The sequence below is a fragment of the Tachyglossus aculeatus genome, chromosome 1 (assembly GCF_015852505.1).
Source record: "Tachyglossus aculeatus isolate mTacAcu1 chromosome 1, mTacAcu1.pri, whole genome shotgun sequence".
NCBI classification, from domain to species: domain Eukaryota; kingdom Metazoa; phylum Chordata; class Mammalia; order Monotremata; family Tachyglossidae; genus Tachyglossus; species Tachyglossus aculeatus.
This window is the reverse complement of record NC_052066.1, coordinates 14,983,019-15,008,914: the sequence shown is the minus strand read 5'-3', so window position 1 is coordinate 15,008,914 and position 25,896 is coordinate 14,983,019. Positions and strand designations below refer to the sequence as shown.

Sequence of the window (25,896 nt, the reverse complement as noted above, 5' to 3'; positions counted from 1 at the left end):
TTTGCACACTGAAAATGCTTAATAAATACCAAAATTATTATTATTATTATTATTATTATTATTATTATCTGTCAGGGGAGGAGAGTCTCCCTCTAATGAATCTCAGACTAACAGTGCTTGGCACTTAGTAGGCGCTTAACAAATTCCATTATAAATGTAATGGAATAGTTAAGATTATGAATGTGACCCTTCTTTAGAAATCCAGGGCCTAATCTGGCTATTGAGTAGGAAACAGAAATTCCACTAGATTTTAAGCATTTTGATGGCAGGGATTGTGTCTCCCAACTCTGTTGTGTTTATATTCTCCCAAGCGCTTCATACAGTGCTCTGCATACAGTAAACTCTCAGCAAATACCATTGATAGATTGGCTCAACGGCCAGTTCACCCAGCTGTCAGATCCTCTTTTACTTACTATCATTTTATGGGCATGCAAAATGATGGGGATTGCTGTGAGAGCCTAGTGAGACTTCCAACAGTTAATCTGTCCATCCTTTGACTGAAATCCGTGATTTGCATATACCCAGTTTTCCAGTTTTCAGCTGGTCAGTGGCAGTTATCTTTACATTGAAGATCATAAATAATAACAATAATAATGGCATTTATTAAGTGCTTACTATGTGCAGAGCACTGTTCTAAGCACTGGGGAGGTTACAAGGTGTTCAGGTTGTCCCACGGGGAGCTCACAGTCTTAATCCCCATTTTACAGATGAGGTAACTGAGGCACAGAGAAGTTAAGTGACTTGCCCAAAGTCACACATCTGACAATTGGTGGAGCCGGGGTTTGAACCCATGACATCTGACTCCAAAACCCATGCTCTTCCCACTGAGCCATGCTGCTTCTCGTAATAATAAATAATGATAATGATGGCATTTATTAAGTGCTTACTATGCGCAAAGCACTGTTCTAAGCGCTGGGGTAGATACAAGGTAATCAAGTTGTTCCACGTGGGGCTCACAGACTTAATCCCCATTTTCCAGATGAGGTAACTGAGGCACAGAGAAGTTAAGAGGGAGACTCTCCTACCCTTCCTTCCTCTCCCCCTCGTCCCCCTCTCCATCTCCCCATCTTACCTCCTTCCCTTCCCCACAGCACCTGTATATATGTATATATGTTTGTACATATTTATTACTCTATTTATTTATTTATTTTACTTGTACATATCTATTCTATTTATTTTATTTTGTTAGTATGTTTGGTTTTGTTCTCTGTCTCCCCGTTTTAGACTGTGAGCTCACTGTTGGATAGGGACTGTCTCTATATGTTGCCAACTTGTACTTCCCAAGCGCTTAGTACAGTGCTCTGCACACAGTAAGTGCTCAATAAATATGATTGATTGATTGATTGAATGATTGGTTAAATGACTTGCCCAAGGTCACACAGCTGACAATTGATGGAGCTGGGGTTTGAACCCATGACCTCTGACTCCAAAGTCCACACTTTTTCCACTGAGCCACGCTGCTTCTCATAAATGGAGGTTTGGTTAAATGCCAAACCTCCCTTGGCTTAGACTCCTGGGATTCCAGGTATGAAGGTGACACTTCTGTTTACAAGCACATGGGTGGAGAATGCAGTGGATTTGGACCATGGAAGGGGGCTCCAGTCCAGGTTCTGGAAATTTTGACTTATATTGTGACTTATACCATTTGTGCCAATGACTTTTTTCAGTCTGATTATCTTGTATGTACCCCAGAGCTTAGTACAGTACTGACACACAAGCACTTAACACATGCAATAATTATAATTTTTATTGTTCTTTTGATTAGAGTTATTAATGAGCCCCTACTGTGTGCAGAGCACTTTTCTGCGCACTGGGAAAGTTTGCACAGTTGAAAATTACACATGATCCCTTTGCCTTGGAGATCTAACAGGCGTTGATTCTCCGCTTCTGCCATGACATTGGAGGTTGAGACCGTGAATTAGACCTTTCTCTTTCTGCAGGTGTGTGTTCTCTTCCTCTCTTCCCCATCATCTAACGCATCCCAGCTTTGATTGTTTTGATGAATCTGCCTTTGCAGAATGTTCACATCACCTAAATGCTTGAATATTGACTCCCCACCCCTTCCTATACACCTCAGTAGCACATATATGCAAAGCTCTATGCTCTTTTTACTTCCCTCTGCTGTTAATTTATTTAAGTGTTTCTCTCCCTGGTAGATCACAAACTCCATGAGGGTAGTCTACCCTACTGTACTCTCCCAGATGCTTATAGCAGTGCTCTGCACAGAATAAGCAGTCAATAGATGTCACTGATGGAATGAAAAGTGTTGATAAAGGAAAAGGAGGAGCAGGTGGAATGATAGGAGGAACTGTTGGGGGACTCACAGAATCAAGGAAAAAATGACGGGCACATAGAAAGAGGATGAATTCAGGTGGGAAAAGTTGAAGAGATAAATTATTTTATTTTTGTTTTTTTTCTTTTTCATTTGGAAGCATCCGAATTTAGGGATTGAGGAGATCATGAGGGGAGGGAAGAGCAATAATTGTAAATCTAGATACTATGATTTGTTTGAGATTATCTAGATAATCCAGATTGAGGGATGGGAGAGTGAGAGGGAAAAGTAAGAGGAGGAATTGGTGTAAATCCAGTTTGATTTGTTTTGGAAAAATTCATTCATTCATTCATTCAATCATGTTTATTGAGCACTTACTGTGTGCAGAGCACTGTACTAAGTGCTTGGGAAGTACAAACATAGAGAGATGGGCCCCACCCAACAACGGGCTCACAGTCTAGAAGGGGGAGACAGACAACAAAACCAAACCTGAGGACTGGTGTCGAGTCGTCAGAATAAATAGAATTAAAGCTAAATGCACATCATTAAGAAAATAAATAGAATACTAAATATGTACAAGTAAAATAGAGTAATAAATCTGTACAAGTATATATATAGGTGATGTGGGGAGAAGAAGGAAGTAGGGCAGGGGGAATGGGGAGGAGGAGAGGAAAAAGGGGGCTCAGTCTGGGAAGGCCTCTTGGAAGAGGTGAGCTCTCAGTAGGGATGAGAAGGGAAGGAAGAGAGCTAGCTTGGTGGATGTGAGGAGGGAGGGCATTCCAGGCCAGGGGGAGGATGTGGGTCGGGGGTCGACGGCGGGACAGGCGAGAATGAGGTAAAGTGAGGAGATTAGCGGCAGAGGAGCGGAGGGTGTGGGCTGGGCTGGAGAAGGAGAGAAGGGAGGTGAGGTAGGAGGGGGCGAGGGGATGGACAGCCTTGAAGCTGAGAGTAAAAATGCAATACAGTGTTTGTATTAGTCTGGATAATCAAATGTAATTGCTAAATATCTATCCTAGTCAACCTTATCTTCTAATCGTTAATAGTAATTGAATATTAAAGCTGAACTTTAATTTGAAAAATTAAATGAATATGACCTTCCTTATTCATCCAAGAAATGGTATAGTTTTGGAGTGCCCAGGTTAAAAGCATTAACATTCCAAGACAGTTGGATAAGTAAAAATGAAACAATGGAAATTTACAAATCATTTCATCATGAACCCAAACATAGTATCATGTTACCCCCTACTAACCATTTCTCTCAATACCAGAGAGTACATTAAAATGAATATCTGGGTTTGTTTCAAAAGTCAAGCGGCCACTGTGTGTCGGGAAAAGAGAAAATGCTAACCTGCTGTTTGAGGAAAAGTCTTTGAGCAAATGTGGTCCGCCCTCACTAAATGAATGTTTTAAATGTGTCATTAGTCTCACTCCATTTATTACAATAATAATGATGATGGTACAGTGCTTACACTGAAACTTGTATAATTTCACTCCTTCATTTTACCTGAGAATTTAACATCCCATGCTTTTAGGGAAAAAGAAAGGAATAACATTTGCAAATTTTTCAGGGCCATGAATTTGTAAATATTAGTTTAAAGAAAACGTTATCCAAAAACTAAAAGAACTTCCTTTTTATATGTTGATATTGAGACAACAACTTTCTTGCAACCCTCTGAGTCCAATCAAGCCCATAGCAACAGGTCAGCAGATAGAATGCACATAATAAATATCATAATCAATCCAAGTGATCTTGCCTTTTTTTTTGTAAAAAGTATTTTGAGAACCAGGTAGAACAGAATGTAAAATAATTTGTAGAAAGGTTAGGAGAAATACTGTAGTACCAGTAATAGTAGTAATAGTAGACTGTGAGCCCGCTGTTGGGTAGGGACTGTATCTATATGTTGCCAACTTGTACTTTCAAGCGCTTAGTACAGTGCAGCACAGTATGCACTCAATAAATACGATTGAATGAATGAATGAATCACCATCAATGGTATTTATTGAGTGCTTACTATGTGCAGAGCACTGTACTAAGCATTTGAGAGGGTACAATACAACAGACTTGATAGACACATTCCCAACCTACATATCAAATCCCAGCTCTGCCACATGTCTGCTGTGTGACCTTGGGAAAGTCACTTAACTTCTCTGTGCCTCAGTTCCCTCATCTGTAAAATGGGGAGGAAGACTGTGAGCCCCACGTGGGACAACTTGATTACCTTGTATCCCCCCCAGCGCTTAGAACAGTGCTCTGTACACAGTAAGCGCTTAACAAATGCCATAATAATAATAATAATAATAATAATAATATCAAGCCATCACTAAAGGCTGTGAGTTCAGTCTTTACAACATCTCTGGGATATGTCCTTTCCTCTCCATCCAAACTGCTACCTCATTAATACGAACACTTATCCTATCTCGCTTTGATTACTGTACCAGCCTCCTTGCTGACCTCCCTGCCTCCTATCTCTCCTCACTCCAAACCATACTTTCATTCATTCATTCATTCAATCGTATTTATTGAGCACTTACTGTGTGCAGAGCACTACACTAAGCGCTTGGGAAGTCCAAGCTGGCAACATATAGAGATGGTCCCTACCCAACAGCAGGCTCACAGTCTAGCAGGCGGAGACAGACAATAAAACGAAACATATTAACAAAATAAAATAAATAGAATAAATATGTACAAGTAAAATCAATAAATAGAGTAATAAATACGTACAAACGTATATCCAGGTGCTGTGGGGAGGGGAAGGAGGTAAGGTGGGGGGATGGGGAGGGGGAGGAGGGGGAGAGGAAGGAGGGGGATCAGTCTGGGAAGGCCTCCTGGAGGAGGGGAGCTCTCAGAATGAATGAATGAATATACAGGTGCTGTGGTGAGGGGAAGGAGGTAAGGCGGGGAGGATGGGGAGGGGGAGGAGGGGGAGAGGAAAAGTTACTCAGAATAAAACAATCTTCAAGATATTCACACCTCTACTCTATCATTCACTATTTTCCATATCCCTAATCTATTTTAATGTCCATCTACCTCTGTAGACTGTAAGGTCCTTTAGGGCAGGGATTATGTTTACCATATTAAATAATAATAAGAGAATAATAATAATAAGAGAAGCAGCGTGGCTCAGTGGAAAGAGCCCGGGCTCTTTCAAGCAATCATATTTATCGAGTGCTTACTGTGTGCAGAATCATGTGGAGTCAGAGGTCATGGGTTCAAATCCTGGCTCCACCAACTGTCAGCTGTGTGCTTTTGGGCAAGTCACTTCACTTCTCTGTGCCTCAGTTACCTCATCTGTAAAATGGGGATTAAGACTGTGAGCCCCATGTGGGGCGACCTGATCACCTTGTAACCTCCCCAGTGCTTAGAACAGTGCTTTGCACATAGTAAGCGCTTAGTAAATGCCATTATTATTATTATTATTATTATCATTATTATTATTATCATTATTATCTCTTGTGATACTTTCCTAAACACTTAGTATGATGCTCTGTAAACAGTAAAAGCACACTATAAATGCCTCTGATTGATTGATTTTTAGTCATGTTCAAAGCCCCACAGTTTTGATCAGTCTCTTCATTTGAAAGGGTTTTTTAACTTTGGCCTAACTTTTTCTATTTGCATAATTACTTTGCTGGAAAGGATTTGGTTTTGGTTTTGTATACAATAATTAAGAAGCAAAGGTCTTATTTTCTGTTCCATAAAAAATGGCATTGATATTGTCAACATGTAGTAGTGCACCACGTATCCATTTTTATGTGTTGTCATAATTTTTCATGTCAAATAAACACTGTTCCAATATAACTAGAAATGTCATCAGTCGGGGGGAAAACAAGATAAGCAGAAAGTAAACCTATGGAAAATATCACCACTAAATTGCTGCATAATTATGTAAATATAAGAATAAATAACAATGAACTACATTAGTCAGAAATGAAATAAATGTCTACCAAGTGGTGGTAGAGACTCCATCTTCTGATAAATTATCACTGACAGCCCAAAAGCATAGGAAAACACATTCTCGTGTAGATTGTTTTGTTATTCAGGAAAGAGATGGGTAGGATTTTAAGGATATTGTGCTATAACATATTCACACACATAACCACTTCGGCTGAAGCTGCTTGGCTCAATGGAAAGAGCCCGGGCTTTGGAGTCAGAGGTCACGGGTTCGAATCCCAGCTCCGCCACATGTCTGCTGCGTGACCTTGGGCAAGTCACTTAACTTCTCTGAGCCTCAGATACCTCATCTGTAAAATGGGTTTTAAGACTGTGAGCCCCACGTGGGACAACCTGATCACCTGGTTCCCCCCCCCCCCCAGAGCTTAGAACAGTGCTTTGCACATAGTAAGCACTTAACAAATGCCATTATTATTATTATTATTTTGGAGGAGGAAATTTAATAGCAATTTTTATCCCCCAACCCAAAATTGTAAATTGCGATAGCATTGTGTTCTGGTGAAGGGTCAAACTGTGGTAATGACATGTTTCTTCATTAAAAGCAGCATGGGAATCGGATGAACTGGGTTCTAATCCAGACTCTGCTACTTGTCTGCTGTGTGACCTTGGGCAAGTCGCTTCACTTTACTGTGCTTCAGCTCACTCATCTGTAAAATGGGGATCTCCCCGTCGTCCCCCCTCCATCCCCCCATCTTACCTCCCTCCCTTCCCCACAGCACCTGTATATATGTTTGTACATATTTTTTTTTACTCTATTTATTTATTTATTTAATTTATTTGTACATATCTATTCTATTTATTTTATTTTGTTAGTATGTTTGGTTTTGTTCTCTGTCTCCCCCTTTTAGACTGTGAGCCCACTGTTGGGTAGGGACTGTCTCTATATGTTGCCAATTTGTACTTCCCAAGCGCTTAGTACAGTGCAATGCACATAGTAAGCGCTCAATAAATACGATTGATGATGATGATGATGATGATGATTAAGACTGTGAGCCCGATGCGGGACAGGGACTATGTCCAAGCCTATTTGCTTGTATCCTCCCCAGTGCTTAGTACAGTGCTTGGCACATAGTAAACACTTAACAAATACCATAATAACAGTAATGATCATCATTATTATTATTAAAACACACATTCTAGGTTAGGAAGAGTGGGAGGGGTCAGTAATACCAAGATGTGCTCACAAGAGGGAAGGAGAACTTCTTTTTTCCCCCTTCTAGAACTTCCCCCTTCTAGACTGTGAGCCCACTGTTGGGTAGGGACTGTTTCTATGTGTTGCCAACTTGTACTTCCCAAGCGCTTAGTACACTGCTCTGCACACAGCAAGCGCTCAATAAATACGATTGATTGATTCTTTTTTAAAACAGGCATTTCAAGGGAGGGAAAGGAGAAGGGAGGGGAGAGTCCTATAATTTGTCAAGCATACTTGGGAGAGTGCTTTTGAAGTAAGAGATGAAGTCTTAAATACACTCTTACTTTTCTCTTCTTTTGTTCCTTTCCTCTCCTCTCTTTTTTCTCCTTCTCTTCTTATTGCTATACTTAATGCCCCCTGTAATTGAACCTCCCAAATTTGGGGGTTACAACAATTTTGCTGAAAAGTGGGGCGGTTATGCAAATAAAGTGGGTAAGGCCCAAGAGGAATGTCCTTTAGTTTTCCCCAGTCAATTAATCAATCAATCACTCAGTCGATTGGTGGTGTTTATTGAAAGCTCACCTGTGTGCAGAGCACTGTACTCGGCTCTTGGGAGAGAACCATAAAACAGAATTGGTAGACACGTTCCCTTCCCAAAAGGAGCTCGGGGTCTTAAAACATGGCTTTCTTCATCTTCTAGATCACAGTTTGGTGCCTTGAGTCCTATCAAATATCCCTTGATCAAGACTCTCTCACTTCCTCCCTCTGACTCCCACCCTCCCCACTGACTGGACCTCTTTCTACTTCCAAATCCTCTGGAATCACAGCTCTCCCTATCTTCCCAGCCCTCATTAAAAACCCATCTCTTCAAGAGAGGCTTTCCCAGTTAATTCTCACCACCACAATTTGTCGTAACCCAACAGTTCAGCGCTTTGGACAGTGCTTTGCACATAGTAAGTGCTTAATAAATGCCATCATCATCATCATCATCACCCATAGCAGGTGTATATTTACAGCAATCCTCACCACAGTGATATTTCCTGTCACCTGCTCCACATCGCTGCCTACCACTAGAAATCATCAGGACCATCATAGATGGTATTTATTGAGAACATGCTGTGGGCAGAGCACTGCGCTAAGCACTTGGGAGAGTGCAATACAACAGTCTTCTAGACTATAGGCTCACTGTGGGTAGGGAATCTGCCCACACACACTGTTGTAGTGTACAATCCCAAGCACTGCATATAGTAAGGGCTCGATAAATATGACTGAATTATTGATTGAGCGGGTAGACATGTTCTCTGCTCCACAGCAAGCTTAGAGTCTACAGAGGGAGACAGATATTAACATAAATAAATGTCAAGGCTTTAGTCTCTGAAAGGAAGCAGTGTGGCTTGATGGATAGAGCATGGGCCTAGGACCTGGGTTCTAATCATAACTCTGCCATTTGTCTGCTGTGAGACCTTGGGCAAGTCACTTCACTTCTCTGTGCCTCAGTTACCTCATCTGTAAAATGGGGATTGAAACTGTGAACCCCAACCGGGACAGTGACTGTTTCCAAAAAGAATAACTTGTTTTGCTGTCTGTCTCCCCCTTCTAGACTGTGAGCCAGCTGTTGGGAAGGGACTGTCTCTATATGTTGCCAACTTGTACTTCCCAAGCGCTTAGTACAGTGCTCTGCATGCAGTAAGTGCTCAATAAATATGATTGAATGAATGAATGAATGAATCTACCCCAGTGCCTAGTACAGAGAAGCAACGTGGCTTAGTGGAAAAACCACGGGCTCGGGAGTCAGAGGACATGGATTCTAATCCCGGCTCAGCCACTCATCTGCTATATGACTTTGGGCAAGTCACTTAACTTCTCTGTGCCTCAGCTACCTCATCTGTAAAATGGAGATTAAGACTGTGAGCCCTATGTGGGACAGCCTGCTATCCTTGTATCTATCCCAATGCTTAGAACAGTGCTTGGCACATAGTAAACGCTTAACAAATACCATCATTCTTGTGTTTATTACATTGCCTCCACACAGTAAGCCCTTAACAAATACCATAAAAAAAATTAAATCCTTCAGATGAGAGAAGTCTTAAGGGGCTTTTTTTAAAAATGGTATTTGTTAAGTACTTAACTATGGGCCAAGTAATGTACTAAGCACTGAGGTAGGCACAAGATAATCACCTGTCCACATGTTTTGTTTTGTTGTCTGTCTCCCCCTTCTAGACTGTGATCCCATTGTTGGGTAGGGACCATCTCTATATGTTGCCAACTTGTACTTCCCAAGCGCTTAGTACAGTGCTCTGCACACAGTAAGCGCTCAATAAATGCAATTGAATGAATGAATGATAATCAGGTTGGACACAGTATATGTCCTACATGGGGCTCAGAGTTGTAATCCCCATTTTAAAGATGCGGGACCTGAGGACCAGAGAAGTGAAGTGACTTACCAGAGGTCACACATCAGACAAGTGGTGGAGTCAGGATTAGAAACCATGACCTTCTGATTCCCAGGCCCGTGCTCTATTTACTAAGCCATGCTGCTACTCAAATGAAGTGACTTACCCAAGTTTACACAACAGATGTGGAGGAGCCCCCCTTTTCCTCTGGTCCTCCTCCCCTCCCCATCACCCCTACTCCATCCCTCTGCTCTACCCCCTTCCCTGCCCCACAGCACTTTGGTATATTTGTACATATTTATTACTCTATTTTCTTTGTGATGTGTATATATCTACAATTCTATTCATCTATTTTTGATACTACTGATGCCTGTCTACTTGTTTTGCTTTATTGTCTGTCTCCCCCTTCTAGACTGTGAGCCCGTTGTTGGGTAGGGATTATGTCTATCTGTTGCTGAATTGTACTTTCCAAGTGCTTAGTACAGTGCTCTGCACACAGTAAGTGCTCAAGAAATATGAATGAATGAATGAATGAATGAATGAGCCCAGGTCCTTCTGACTCTCAGGCCTGGCTCAGTGGAAAGAGCCCAGGCTTTGGAGTCAGAGGTCATAGATTCAAATCCCGGCTCTGCCAATTGTCAGCTGTGTGACTTTGGGCAAGTCACTTCACCTCTTGGTGCCTCAGTTACCTCATCTGAAAAATGGGGATTAAGACTGTGAGCCCCCCGTGGGACAACCTGATCACCTTGTAACCTCCCCAGTGCTTAGAACAGTGCCTTGCACATAGTAAGTGCTTAATAAAATGCCATCATAGTTATTGTTATCCACTAGGCCGCTCCTACTTCCTTGTAACTCCTAGAGCTCATTGTACACTTCTCTGCCCTTTATAGGCTCTTCCTCAATGCTGTTAATGTGAACACAGATCGTGTAAATTGTACGTTTGTCCAATGTTTCCAGTGTGCAGTATATGCCACATCTAGAAATCGAAGGTCATAGGAAAAATCCGCTAGGGAGTTCTCAAAGCCCGGAATGAATACGATGTGATTCTGCCCCGAGGAAAGAAATCATTATCGTCTCCATGCTAAGTGCAGTTGCTTCATTTAAAGGAGGTAGAACTGGAGGCAAGAGGATTTAAAAGGAGCTCATTAAAACCTCAATGGCATGTGCGAGTTTATATTTGCACGCATTTTTGTTTACAAAGCAGTATCTGGGGTTTATGAGAATACATTAATATATTATATTTAATTTTGTGCTCCAGCTAGTACCATTCTCTACACATACCCCGAGGTAACGGTGGACATAGTTAATGTCCTTTTTTTTTTCTTAATGAAGTGATATATGGATGGGTAGAATGAATCCCTGGAGTCTTATAATGGTGACTTAAAAGACATTATAATCAATACATCATACTTTTGAAGTGGCTCGGCCAAGTGACTAAATGGAAATATATTCTGCTCTCCAGGAAGCTTACAGGTCCGATACAAGCTGAATAAAGAAGAGCCCCATGTGTTCACCATTGATGCAGAAAACTTTGCCAACAGGCAAATACACCATGTGAAGATAAACCGAGAGGGGAAGAAACTAACGATTCAGGTACAGTAACCTCTCCTTCCACTGCCTATCTGTTAGATGATGTCACACTGCACTGAAAATCAGTTTGAGGAATTTTCTCTATAGTGTTTCCTTCTAATAATTATGGTATTTGTTAAGCGCTATGTGCCAGGCACTGTACTAAGCCCTGGAGTGGATAGAACTTGTAACTCGTACTTAACTTGTAACTTAACTTGTTCTTCCCAAGCACTTAGTACAGTGCTCTGCACACAGTAAGCGCTCAATAAATATGATTGAATGAATGAATGAATGAATGAATAGAAGCAAATTGGGTTGGACACAGTCCCTGTCCTAAGTAGGGCTCACAGTCTCAATCACCATTTTATAGATGAAGGAACTGAGGCCCAGAGAAGCAAAGTGATTTGCCCTAGCTCACACAGCGGACAAGTGACAGAGCTGGGATTAGAACTCATGACTAGATTGAGGGCAGAGGCCGTGTCTTCCAACTCCATTGTATTGTACCCTCTCAAGCTCTTAGCAGAGTGTTTGTACTTCCCAAGTGCTTAGTACAGTGCTCTGCACTCAGTAAGCGCTCAGTAAACTCCACTGATAGACTGATTAAGCTTTATGTCCTTCAGTCTCCCTTTATTTCCTTGTTAGTGAGTCAAGTTTATAAATGCCAAGGTGAAAGGACACCCCACTCTAAAAATACTATTCATGGGAAATAGTAAAGGTTGGGCTCAGGCTAAAGGGCTTTCATTTCTTTGCCTTGATTGTTAGAAATATGGTTCAGACTACTTCGAAACTGTGAGCATGAATCTGGACTAGGGTAAATCAGCTTGAATGAGCCTAGCCCATCCGCTTACCTTGAGTTTTGCATGCATTCTGGCGATGAGTGTCAGACAATAAAGATTAGTGTTTCGTTATGCTGCTGACGGTTCAGCAGAGGAAATCCAAATGGGGCATCTTTATCTTGAACCCAAGCATAGAAAACAATAAGGAGAGAAGGACAGAGAAAAATCCTCCGTTGGATGATTGATTCGCAAAAGTGAACAAGAGAAATGAATCGATAGGTCACCGACAGCACAGAAAAGGGAAGATAATCTCTCTCCACCTGAGAGTGTGTTCCTGATCCTGAGAGATATTAGTGTTGGTCTTATTTTTTTTCTCTAGACTCATATCTTTGAGCACCTTCTGTCCTAGGATGATGCATTATAGAATCTGAAGCTGCTTGTGGGCAGGGATTTGTGTCCTACCATCTCCATTTTACTGTACTCTCCTAAGCCCCTCGACCATGTCCTGCACACAATTAGGGTTCAGTAAATACCAATGATTGATGCATTGATTGATTTATAACTGTAAATATGTACATTGTCATGGACATTTGTAAGTGATCATTTGTTCCTATGCACTACATGGCCAAGAGTGACCTTGTATGTCCCTGGTTTGAATAATAATTGTGGTATTTCTTAAGTGCTTAATGTTTGCCAAGCACTGTACTAAGGACTGAGGTAATCAAGATAATTGGGTCCTACATGGAGCTCACCATCTAAGTAGATGGGAGACAGATATTCGTCCCCCATTTTACAGTTGAGACAAATGGGGCACTGAGAAGTGAAGTGACTCACCTAAGGTCTCAAAGCAAGCAGTCGGCCGACCCAGGATTAGAACCCAGGTTCTCTGGTTCCCACGACCTTGCTCTTTCCACTAGGCCACAATCAGGATTTTAACATCAGTATATTTTCCTCTGAATTACAGGGGACTAATAATAATAAAAATTGTGGTATTTGATAAGCTCTTACTATGTGCCTAGCACTGTTCTAGGCGTTGGGGTAGAGACAAGATAATCGGGTTGGACACAGTCCCTGTCCTACAGGGAGCTCACAGTCTGAATCCCCCATTTTATAGATGAGGGAACTGAGGCCCAAAGAAGTTAAGTGGCTTGCCCAAGGTCACAGGAGCAGACATGTGGTAGAGCCAGGATTAAAACCCATGGCTCCCAGGCCCGTGCTCTTTCCACTAGGCCATGCTGCTTCCAGTAATCTATCGACTCTATTGGATTGTAGAGAAGCAGCGTGGCTCAATGGGAAAGAGCACGGGCTTTGGAGTCAGAGGTCATGGGTTCAAATCCTGACTCTGCCAATTGTCAGCTGTGTGACTTTGGGCAAGTCACTTAACTTCTCTGTGCCTCAGTTACCTCATCTGTAAAATGGGGATGAAGACTGTGAGCCCCACGTTGGACAACCTGATTACCTTGTAACCTCCCCAGCGCTTAGAACAGTGCTTTGCACATAGCAAGCGCTTAATAAATGCCATCATTATTATTATTATTATTGTACTATCCCAAACCTCTAGTACAGTGCTCTGCACCAAGTAAATGCTCAGTAAATACCATTGATCAGAGATTCCTCTGTGCTTTTGCTTTACCTGGGTGCAACTCCGATCGTGCATGAGGAAAACCTTCATCGATTTACTCATTGGTGAAATGCACAGTAATGGATATGGTGAGAAAAAGCTCAGCAGTGGGATAAGTACCTATAGAAGGGTTTCCAGCAATGCAAAGCCCAGGACTATTGACAGATGGGGACCTGACATCTTCTATGCTGATTTTTCATTCCTCTCTCTCTTGTCATCTCTGTGAGCAGTCAGCATCCTTCCCCTCGGTAATTCATGCGCGATCGGAGTTGCACCCACATAGTAATCACTTAACAAATACGATAATTATCATTATTATTTTTACAGAGGATATCTAGATCTATAAATAAAAGGCTGTTTCTCTGGATTCATTCTTTCAGGTTGACCAGTTTCATAAAGTCAGGCACAACTTCTCTTCGGACGTGGACTTTAAGGCTGTCAAGTCACTCACTTTAGGCAAGGTCACAGGTAGGTTGCTTTCTTCTTTTCTTAATTAGAGAAGAGTGAAAAGGCTACAAAGCCATTTAGCATTTTCTAAGCTAATTTTGATGCTTGGCCCTGAGTTCTAAGTGAAAAGGGAATCATATCTCGATCTGAAGGATGAACAGAGGATATTGTTTTATATCACCTATAACTTATTTTAATGCCTCCTTGACTAAGATCCCTGAGAGCAGGGAATGTGCATTCCTACACTACTGCTATATTCTCCCAAGGGCTTCGCATGGTACTCTGCACACAATAAATACTCACTAAATAAATTACTTGTTTGATTGATTGACTGATGGGGTAAAACTGAAGCCAGTCAGAAAGCTACAAAGGTTTCATACTTACTGAGTTTGGAACCACCCAGCAGAGTGTAAACTCCTTGTGGGTAGGGAATGTGCCCGGTGATTATTTTTTATTTTTCAAAACACTCATGTCCAGTGTTTTGCACCCTGTAAGTTTTCAATAAACATCATTATTACTATGATTATTTAATGTTTAAGGATAATGAAAAGAGTTTCAGAGGTGCGGGTTTGAGTCTCACCTCTTCTATGAATGGGCTGCCAGATCTTGAACAAGACATTCCCTTAAATCCTTCCTAGAAAGGGATGTTGTAAAGATAAATGAAACAATTCATATTTATAACAATAATAATATTGGTATTTGTTAAGCACTTACTATGTGTGAAGCACTGTTCTAAGCGCTGCTGAGGGATACAAGGTGATCAGGTTGTCCCACGGGGGACTCACAGTCTTAATCCCCATTTTAATAATAATAATAATGGCATTTAGTAAGTGCTTACTATGTGCAAAGCACTGTTCTAAGTGCTGGGGAGGTTACAAGGTGATCAGGTTGTCCCACGAGGGGCTCACAGTCTTAATCCCCACTTTACAGATGAGGGAACTGAGACACAGAGAAGTGAAGTGACTTGCCCAAAGTCACACAGCTGACAATTGGCAGAGTCTGGATTTGAACCCATGACCTCTGACTCCAAAGCCCGGGCTCGTTCCACTGAGCCACGCTGCTTCTCTAGCCACACTGCCTAGAAGTGAAGTGACTTGCCCAGAGTCACACAGCTGACCGGCAGCGGAGCTGGGATTAGAACCCATGACCTCAGACTCCCAGGGCTGGGCTCTTTCCACAGAGCCATGCTGCTTCTCAAGTCTCAATCCCCATTTTACAGATGAGGGAACTGAGGCACAGAGAAGTTAAGTGACTTGCCCAAGGTCACACTGCAGACAAGTGGCAGAGCCGGAATTAGAACCCATGACCTCTGACTCCCAAGCCCGTGCTCTTTCCACTAAGCCACACTATAAATTTGAATAAATTCACATGTTATCATCATCATCACCATCATCATCAATTGTATTTATTGAGCGCTTACTATGTGCAGAGCACTGTACTAAGCGCTTGGGAAGTACAAATTGGCAACATATAGAGACAGTGGGCTCACAGTCTAAAGTCTAAAAGTTATGAATTATAATATATAGTCTATACATATACTATTGTCCTTCCGTAGTAGCCGCAGTATTGGCTAAAACCCGGGCCTGGAAGATAGGAGGTCCCATGTTCTAATCCCAGCTCGCCACTTGTCTGCAGTGTGACCTTGGGCAAGTCATTTCACATCTCTGTGTCTCAATAACCTTATCTGTAAAATGGGAATTGAGAGTGTGAGCCCTGTGTGGGACAGGGACTGTATCTAACCTGATTAGCATGTATCTATCCCAGTGTTTAGAACAGTGCTTGACGCATAGTAAGCCTGTTGTGGGCAGGGACTGTCTCTCTTTAGTGCTGTATTCATTCAGTCAGTCATATTTATTGAGCGCTTACTGTGTGCAGAACGCTGTATTGTTCTTTCCAAGTGCTTAGTACAGTGCTCTGCACACAGTAAGCACTCAAAAATATGATTGAATGAATGAATAAGCATTTGAATGTTATTATATATTAGAACTAAGCATCTTATGCATTTTCATTCATTCATTGATTAAATCATATTTATTGAGCCCCTTCCCCCCTTCCTTCCTCTTCCCCTCGTCCCCCTCTCCATCCCCCATCTTACCTCCTTCCCTTCCCCACAGCACCTGTATATATGTATATATGGTTGTACATATTTATTACTCTATTTATTTATTTATTTATTTATCTTACTTGTACATTTCTATTCTATTTATTTTATTTTGTTGGTATGTTTGGTTCTGTTCTCTGTCTCCCCCTTTTAGACTGTGAGCCCACTGTTGGGTAGGGACTGTCTCTATGTGTTGCCAATTTGTACTTCCCAAGCGCTTAGTACAGTGCTCTGCACATAGTAAGCGCTCAATAAATACGAATGATTGATTGATTGATATTGAGCACTTGTCTGCAGAGCACTGTACTAAGTGCTTGGGAGAGTACAATACAACAAGAGCACGGGCTTTGGAGTCAGAGTTCATGGGTTCAAATCCCGGCTCCGCCAATTGTCAGCTGTGTAACTTTGGGCAAGTCACTTCACTTCTCTGGGCCTCAGTTCCCTCATCTGTAAAATGGGGATTAAGACTGTGAGCCCCCCATGGGACAACCTGATCCCCTGGTAAACTCCCCAGTGCTTAGAACAGTGCTTTGCACATAGTAAGTGCTTAATAAATGCCATTATTATTATTATTATTATAAACAGATGCATTCCCTGTCCACAGCGAGTTTAGGACTGCCTAGTCAAGCTTTATGATTTATTTCTATAAATGCCTGTCTCCTTCTCTAGATTGTAAGCTCCTTGTAGACAGGAATCATTGAATTGTACTTTTTTATGGTCATGGTTAAGCTCTCACTATGTGCCAGGCACAGAACTAAGCTCAGTGGAAAGAGCCCGGGCTTTGGAATCAGAGGTCATGGGTTCAAATCCCAGCTCCACCACTCGTCTGCTGTGTGACTGTGGGCAAGTCACTTAACTTCTCTGTACCTCAGTTACCTCATCTGTAAAATGGGTATTAAGGCTGTGAGCCCCCCGTGGGACAACCTGATCACCTTGTAACCTCCCCAGCACTTAGAACAGTGCTTTGCACATAGTAAGTGCTTAACAAATGCCATCATTATTATTATTATTATACAAGCTAATCAGGTTGGACACAGTCCCTGTCCCACATGGGGCTCACAGTCATATCCCCATTTTACAGATGAAGTAATTGAGACACGGAGAAGTGAAGTGAGGTGCCCAAGGTCACACAGAAGGCAAGTGGCAGAGCCAGGTTTAGAACCCAGGTCTTCTGATTCCCAAGCTCATGCTCTATCTACTAGGTCGTTTACCACTTGATAAACTAATTATAATAATAGCAATAATAATGATGACATTTACAAAGCGCTTACTATGTGCAAAGCACTGTTCTAAGCATTGGAGAGGTTACAAGGTGATCAGGTTGTCCCTCAGGGGGCTCACAGTCTTAATCCCCATTTTACAGATGAGGTAACTGAGGCACAGGGAAGTTAAGTGGCTTGCCCAAGTCACACAGCTGACAATTGGTGGAGTTGGCATTTGAACCCCTGACCTCTGACTCCAAAGCTCGTGCTTTTTCCATTGAGCCACGCTGATTCTCACAATGTCCCTGAATACTAACTTCATCAAACTGGACCTTTGTGTCTCCTCGAATAATGAAATAATATCTTCCGCATGGAAAAGGTATTTGGTAGATAAATCAGTTCTTCTTGGTGAAATGGAAATGGGTGTACTCTTCTAATTTAGAAAGCAATTTTGTTGGTGGATCTTAAATGAATCATATGAATGAAGGGAGGCTAAATCTAGGGTCAAAGTTTGCCACTGTGGAAAGTCAAAGTCATGTTGTTAAGGAAAGAAAAGACCCTCTCTGCGATTTTCCCTCATCCAGGACTGAACTCCTCATCTTTCCTCTCAATTTCTCTCCCCCATCTAACTTCGCCATTGCAGTTGACAAAGCCACCACCCTCCCGCTCTCTCAAGCCCATAACATTAGCAGTGTCCTCCCCTCCTTCGGGTCTTTCAACCACAATTGTATTTCCTTAAAGACTTCCCATCTTCCAGCCTTTCCCCTCTCCAGTTTACCCTTCACTCTACTGCTGCAATCATTTTTTTTCTAAAACATCATTCTGTGACCATCTCCCCACTCTTTAAAAATAATGGTTGCCTATTCAACTCCACAACAAACAGAAACTCCTGACCAATGGTTTTAGGGCACTCCTTCAACTCTCTATCCACTATTGATTTTTGCACTAAAATTCACCTTGCACACACTTCATTCCTCTCAAACCAACCCACTCATTGTTCCTCATTCTCATTTCCCTCTCACCACTGATCCCTTCTGCTGGAACAAAACTGGCAGACCTCCAGATCTCCAGAACTGAAAGGTTCTTCTGAAATCACAGAAGGCCTACCCTAATTATCCTCCTATCTCCCCACCCACTGCATATATTTTTAATGACATTTATTAAGTGCTTACTATGTGCAAAGCACTGATCTAAGCACAGGGAAGGTTACAAGGTGATCAGGTTGTCCCATGTGGGGCTCACAGTCTTCATCCCCATTTTACAGATGAGGGAACTGAAGCCCAGAGAAGTTATGTGACTTGCCCAAAGTCACACAGCTGACAAGTGGCAGAGCTGGGATTTGAACCCATGACCTCTGACTCCAAAGCCCATTCTCTTTCCACTGAGCGACGCTGCTCCCTCTCTTCCAACACCTATTCACTTAGATATGTACCCAGCATGGTCTAGTGGGTAGAGTCCAGGCCTGGACATCAGAAGGACCTGGGTTCTAATCCCAGCCCCACCACTTGTCTCATGTGTGACCTTGGGCAAGTCACTACACTTCTCTGTGGCTCAGTTATGTCATCTGGAAAATGGGGATTGAGAGTGGGAGCCCCGTGTGGGACAGAGACTGTGTCCAACTCGATTATTTTGTAGCTACCCCAACTGCTTAGCAAAGTGCCTGGCACATAGCCATTAACAAATAGCACAATTATTATTATTATTATATCCCCTTTGCACTTATGTCTTGATCATAATAGTTCATTACTTCCTCCTCCTCAGGGTAATTTATTTTAGTGTCTTGCTTCTCTTCTAGATCATTAACTCCATAATGGCAGGGGACATGTCTCATAATAACACCTATTATGTGCCAAGCACTGTACTAAGTGCTGGGTTAGATACAAGATAATAATAATAATGGTGGTATTTGTTAAGTGCTTACTATATGTCAAGCAGTGTTCTAAGCACTGGTGTTGATACAAGCTAATCAAGTTGGACCCAGTCCCTGTCCCATATGGGGCTCATATTAATTCCCATTTTACAGATGAGGTAACTGAGGAACAGAGAAGTGAAGTGACTTGTCTAAGATCACACAGCAGCAAGTGGTGGAGCCAGGATGAGAACCCAGGTCTCCTGATTCCTAGGTCCGAGATCTTTCGCTGTCATACTCTTTCCCAGTGTGTTATGTTATTGTCTTGCTTCTTTCCTCTCCTCACTAACCCTTTATTTAGCTCTGGGACACCAGTCAACCATTTTTAGGAGTCCTTTCATGAAATATATGCATTCACTGAGTTCCTCTTTTCATACTGTACTATTAAATACACAAGAATATATATGACAGTGGCACTGTATAAGGTTTGGGAAGAAATCATCCTTCACTACCTATTTTTGTTCCTATTTTGTTTCTTGGTGTTTTGCCTTCCCTCCTTCCCAGACGTCATTTAAATAATTTCATTGGTTTGTTTGTTGATATTGAACAAACGACCATCAAGTGTGAGCTGCATGTGGGACAGGGACTGTGTCCAACCTGATTATCTTGTATCTACCCCAACACTTAGTACAGTGGTTGGCACATAGTAATCATTTAACAAGTACTCTTTTCTTCTTCCTCCTCCTCCTCTTCTTCTTGTTTTTTCTCTTCTTCTCCTTCTTCCTCTTTTTCTCCTTCTTCCTCTTCTTTTCCTTCTTCTTCTTCTCCTCCTCCTTCTCCTTCTCCTTCTTCTCCTTCTTCTTTTCCTTCTCCTCCTGTGATTTGGAGAGACATTAAGGCACGAGGAATGATACACTGTGGTCATGTCATTGGAAATATAGTGGTCCCTGAATAATAATGATAATAATAATCATCATCATCATCATCATCATCATCATCATCATCATCATCATCATCATACATGTGCTTGGTCGAAACAAGTTGATCAGGTTGGACACAGTCCCTATCCTACATGGGGCTCACCTTCTTCTCCCCATTTTACAGATTAATTAATTAATTCATTCAATCAATCAGATTTACTGAGCGCTTACTGTGTGCAGAGCACTGTACTAAGCTCTTGGGAAGTACAAGTTGGCAACATATAGAGACAGTCCCTACCCAACAGTGGGCTCACAGTCTAGAAGGGGGAGACAGAGAACAAAACAAAATATATTAACAAAATAAAATAAATAGAATTAATACGTACAAATAAAATAAATAAATTGAGTAATAAATATGCACAAACATATATACATATATACAGGTGCTGTGGGGAGGGGAAGGAGGTAAGGTGGGGGGATGGGGTGGGGGAGGAGGGAGAGAGGAAGGAGGGGGCTCAGTCTGGGAAGACCTCCTGAAGGAGGTGAGCTCTCAGTAGGGCCTTGAAGGGAGGAAGAGAGCTAGCTTGGCGGATGGGCAGAGGGAGGGCATTCCAGGCCTTGAGGATGACGTGGGCCGGGGGTCAACAGCGGGACAGGCGAGAACGAGGCACGGTGAGGAGATTAGCAGCAGAGGAGCGGAGGGTGTGGGCTGGGCTGAAGAAGGAGAGAAGGGAGGTGAGGTAGGAGGGGGAGAGGTGATGGACAGCCTTGAAGCCCAGGGTGAGGAGTTTCTGCCTGATGCATAGGTTGATTGGTAGCCACTGGAGATTTTCGAGGAGGGGAGTAACATGCCCAGAGCGTTTCTGGACAAAGATGATCTGGGCAGTGGCGTGAAGTATGGATTGAAGTGGAGGGAGACAGGAGGATGGGAGATCGGAGAGGAGGCTGATACAGTAATCCAGATGGGATAGGATGAGAGCTTGAATGAGCAAGGTAGCGGTTTGGATGGAGAGGAAAGGGCGGATCTTGGCGATGTTGCGAAGGTGAGACCAGCAGGTTTTGGTGATGGATTGGATGTGAGGGGTGAATGAGAGAGCGGACTCGAGGATGACACCAAGTTTGTGGGCTTGTGAGACAGGAAGGATGGTAGTGCCGTCAACAGTGATGGGAAAGTCAAGGAGAGGGCAGGGCTTGGGAGGGAAGACAAGGAGTTCAGTCTTGGACATGTTGAGTTTTAGGTGGCGGGCAGACATCCAAATGGAGATGTCCGGAAGGCAGGAGGAGATGCGAGCCTGGAGGGAGGGAGAGAGAGCAGGGGCAGAGATGTCGATTTACAGATGAGATAACTGAGTCACAGAGAAGCTAAGGTACCTGAAAGATAGCTGTTGCCAGTTTACCTCTGGAGAAAAAGCATTGCCTGGTGGATAGAATACAGGCTTATGTGACAGAATGATCTGGGTTCTAATCCCAGCTCTGCCACCTGTCTGCTCTATGATCTTGGGAAAGTCACTTGACTTCTTTGGGCTTCAGTTACCTCACCTATAAAATGGGGATTTAGAGCTTATATCTACTCCAGTGTTTTGTACAATTCCTGGAACATAGTAAGTGTTTAAGAAATACCATAAAAAATTCTAAACCTCTCATGTTTCATGCCTGCTCTTGAGAAAGTCTCAAATTCACCTTGAACTGAAAAGCTGTCTTTCATCATGCAAACTAGTACACAAGGTGACCAAAGTCTTTTCAAATTGTAGATCAGGCCACTGAATCATATTTGGAAGTTAAATAAATAAACTTCCCGATTAAGAGGAGATGCTAAAAAATAGGTCATTCTCTAATTTTAGGGTGGTCTAGAAAACTGTGCTATTAAAAAAAGCCTCTGAAATGGAGATAGAAGAAACGTTAGGATGCTACATGCTTTGTGTTACTGAGGTCCTAGAATAGGGACATATAATGTCTAATGTGAATCCTTGAGAAATTGTTAGCTAGATTAGCTCGGTTAGCTAGATTAGCAAACTAGGTATTTACCTTTCATTTTTAATATTGTCCAAGTTTTAAATAAATATCTGAAAATTTAAAGAAGGATCTGGACTTCCAAACTCTCCAAAGTTAGGATAAGTTTGAATTTGGGATATTAACTGAATGAGGAAATGGTCTGTTTTAGATTTCTTGGTTTCCTGCCATGGCCTAATAGAAGGAGTAAAGGTCTTAGAGTCAGGTGACCGGGATTCTAGACTCAGTTCTGCTACTGATCTCCTATATGACCTTAACCAATCAATTAACCTCTCTGTTCCCCATTTCCTTATTTACCTGCTCTCCCTCCCATATACATTGTCAGCTCCAGGTGAAACATAGACTGTGAATGATCAGGTCAGTTTATATGCACCTCAGGGCTTAGCGTATAGCAAGTGCTTCATAAACCCCTTTTTTTTAAAAAAATATTATTATTACCATCACAAAAGGCAGTAAGAAAGTCACCTTATGCTCAGATTTTCTTACCATGTGTCCTTGATTCCACCAAGTATTTGAGGTGAGCAGGTATAAGGAAGAGGAATATTCATTCATTCATTCATTTATTCACTTATATTAATTGAGAGCTTACTATGTGCAGAGCACTATACTAAGCACTTGAGGGAGTACAATTGAACAGTAAACAGATATGTTCCCTGCCCACAGTGAGCTTACAGTCTAGAGGAGGGGAGACAGACATGAATATAAATTGCAGATGTGAATGTAAATGTTGTGGGGCTGTAGGTTGTAGGGGGTTGTAGGGAGGGAGAACATAGAGAGCAGGTCAGGGCAAGGTAGATGACAGTGGGAGGAGAGAAAAGGGGGTGCTTAGTCAGGGAAGGCCTTCTGGAGGAGATACGCCTTCAATAAGGCTTTGAAATGGGGGAGAGTCATTGCCGGTCGGATTTGAGGAGGGAGGGCATTCCAGGCCTCAACCAATCAATCAATCAGTCGTATTTATTGAGCGTTTACTGTGTGCAGTCAGGATGTAGAAGAGGGATTGGTGGCAAGATGGGTGAGATCAAGACACACTGAGAAGGTTATCAATAGAGGAGTGAAGTGTGCAGGCTGGCTTGTAGTAGGACAGTAGCAAGGTGAGATAGAAGGGAGCAAGGTGATGGAGTGCTTTAAAGCCAATGTTGAGGAGTTTTTGTTTGCTGCGAAGGTGGCTTGGGAACCACTGGAGATTTTTGAGGAGTGGGGAAAAATGTAGAAAAATGTAGGAAAATGATCCAGGCAGCAGAGTGAAGTATGGAATGGAGGAGGCTGGAAGGTCAACAAGGAAGCTGATGCAGTAATCCTGGAGAGTTAGGATGACTGACTGTATTAATGTGGTATCACTTTGGATGGAGAGGAAAGGGCATATTTATGTTGTGAAGATGGGACCGACTGGATTTAGTGATGGATTGAATATGTGGATTGAATGAGAGAAATGAGTAAAGGATAACACCAAGGTTACAGGCTTTTGAGACAGGAAAGTTGGTGGTGCCATCTACAGTGATGGGAAGGTTACGGGGAGGACAGGGTTTGAGTTGGAAGATAAGGAGCTCTGTTTTGGACATGTTAATCTTGAGGTGACGGGAGGACATCCAAGTAGAGATGTCTTGAAGGAAAGAAGAAATGCAAGACTGCAGAGAGGAACCGATCAGGACTACAGATGTAGATTTATTATTATGATGATGATTATGGTATTTGTTAAGTGCTTACTATGTGCCGAGCACTGTTCTAAGCACTGGGGTAGGTACAGGGTAATCAAGTTATCCCATGTGGGGCTCACAGTCTCAATCCCCATTTTACAGATAAGGAATTGAGTCACAGGGAAATTAAGTGACTTGCCTGAGGTCACACAGCAGACAAGTGGCGGAGCCATGATTAGAACCCACATCCTCTGACTCCCAAGCCCGGGCTCTTTCCAGGAAGCCACGCTGTGTCTTACTGGGTATCATCTGCATAGAGGTGGCAGTTGAAGCCATGGGAGAGAATGAGTTCTCCAAAGGAGTAGCTGTAGATGGAGAAGAGAATAATAGTAAGGGAACAATAATAATGATAATGTTTGTTAATAATAATAGATTCTTGTTAAGCGCTATGTGCCATCAATCATACTAAACGCTGGGGTAGGTAAAGTTAATAAGGTTATACAATGCCCCTGTCCCACATGTGGCTCACACTCTTAATCCCCATTTTACAGATGAGGTAACAGGCCCAGAGAGGTTAAATGACTTGCCCAGTGTCACACAGCAGATGTGGGTGAGCAGGAATTAATAATAATCATAATAATTGTGGTATTTGCTAAGTGCTTACTATGTGCCAAGCACTGTTCTAAGCACTGGGGTAGATACAGGGTAATCAGGTTGTCCCATGTGGGGTTTACAGTTTTAATCACCATTTTATAAATGAGGTCACTGAGACACAGAGAGTGAAGTGACTTGCCCCAGGTCACACAGCAGACAAGTGGAGGAGCTGGAATCAGAACCCACCTCCTCTGACTCCCAAGCCATGCTGCTTCTCTGTTAAGATTTTACTATGTACCAAGCACTATGCTAAGTACTGGGGTAGATAGAGTACAGTCAGATGAGAAACACATCTGGTCGCATATGGGGCTCAGAGTTTAAGGAGCAAAGGAGACCATGTATTTAATTCCCATTTTACAGGTGAGGAAAATGAGGCACAGGGAAATTAAGCAACCAGCCCAAAGTCACGCTGGAGGCAAGTGCCAAAGCCAAGATTAGAACCCAGGTCTCCTGACTCTCAGTCCTGTGCACTTTCCACTAGGTCTCTCTGCATCTCCAGTAAATGTACATTCTTATAATTAGAGAAGCGGCGTGGCTCAGTGGAGAGAGCCCGGGCTTTGGAGTCAGGGGTCATGAGTTCAAATCCCAGCTCCGCCAATTGTCAGCTGTGTGACTTTGGGCAGGTCACTTAACTTCTCTGGGTCTCAGTTCCCTCATCTGTAAAATGAGGATGAAGACTGTGAGCCCTCCGTGGGACAACCTGATCACCTTGTAACCACCCCAGCGCTTAGAACCGTGCTTTGCACATAGTAAGCGCTTAATAAATGCCATCATTATTATTGTTATTATTATAATTCTGTAGTTATCTATCTCACACTGCAGGCAAGTGCCACAGCCAGGATTATTCATTCAATCATATTCATTGAGGGCTTACTATGTGCAGAGCACTGTACTAAGTGCTTCGGAGACTACAGTACAGCAATAAACAGACACAATCCCTGCCCACAGTGAGGTCTCCTGACTGTCAGCGCCATGCTCTTTTCCACTAGATTTCTCTCTGCTCTCCAATAAATGTACATTCTTATGATTGTATAGTTATCACAGCATGTATGTACATGTCTGTAATTTATTTATATTAATGTGTGTCTCCCTGTCTAGACTGTAAGCTCATTATGGGTAGGGAATGTGTCTGTTGTATTGTAGGATCTCAAGTGCTTAGTACAGTGTTCTGCACTTAGGAAGTGCTCAATAAATACTATTGATTGACTGACTGACTGTACCAGGAGAAAACCTTTGTTCTAGAGGGACTCGGGTACCCTGGGCATCGACAGACAGTCTCCCATTTCATTTCCAGGTTGCTTTAATTCTGTTGAACTGAGTCTGTTAGCCAGCTTCTGATTTGCCGCCCTATCAACACGTTGTAA

The 25,896-nt window shown here is 42.5% G+C and overlaps 1 protein-coding gene across 1 annotated transcript in view; it reads left to right on the top strand.

Moving 5' to 3' along the window:
• CNTNAP5 (contactin associated protein family member 5) overlaps window positions 1–25,896 on the top strand; it is a 919,822-nt gene that overhangs the window by 859,227 nt on the left and 34,699 nt on the right. Inside the window, 2 exon segments of the mRNA XM_038741400.1 lie at window positions 11,212–11,342; window positions 14,096–14,183. Coding sequence (XP_038597328.1) covers window positions 11,212–11,342; window positions 14,096–14,183 — 219 coding nt within the window.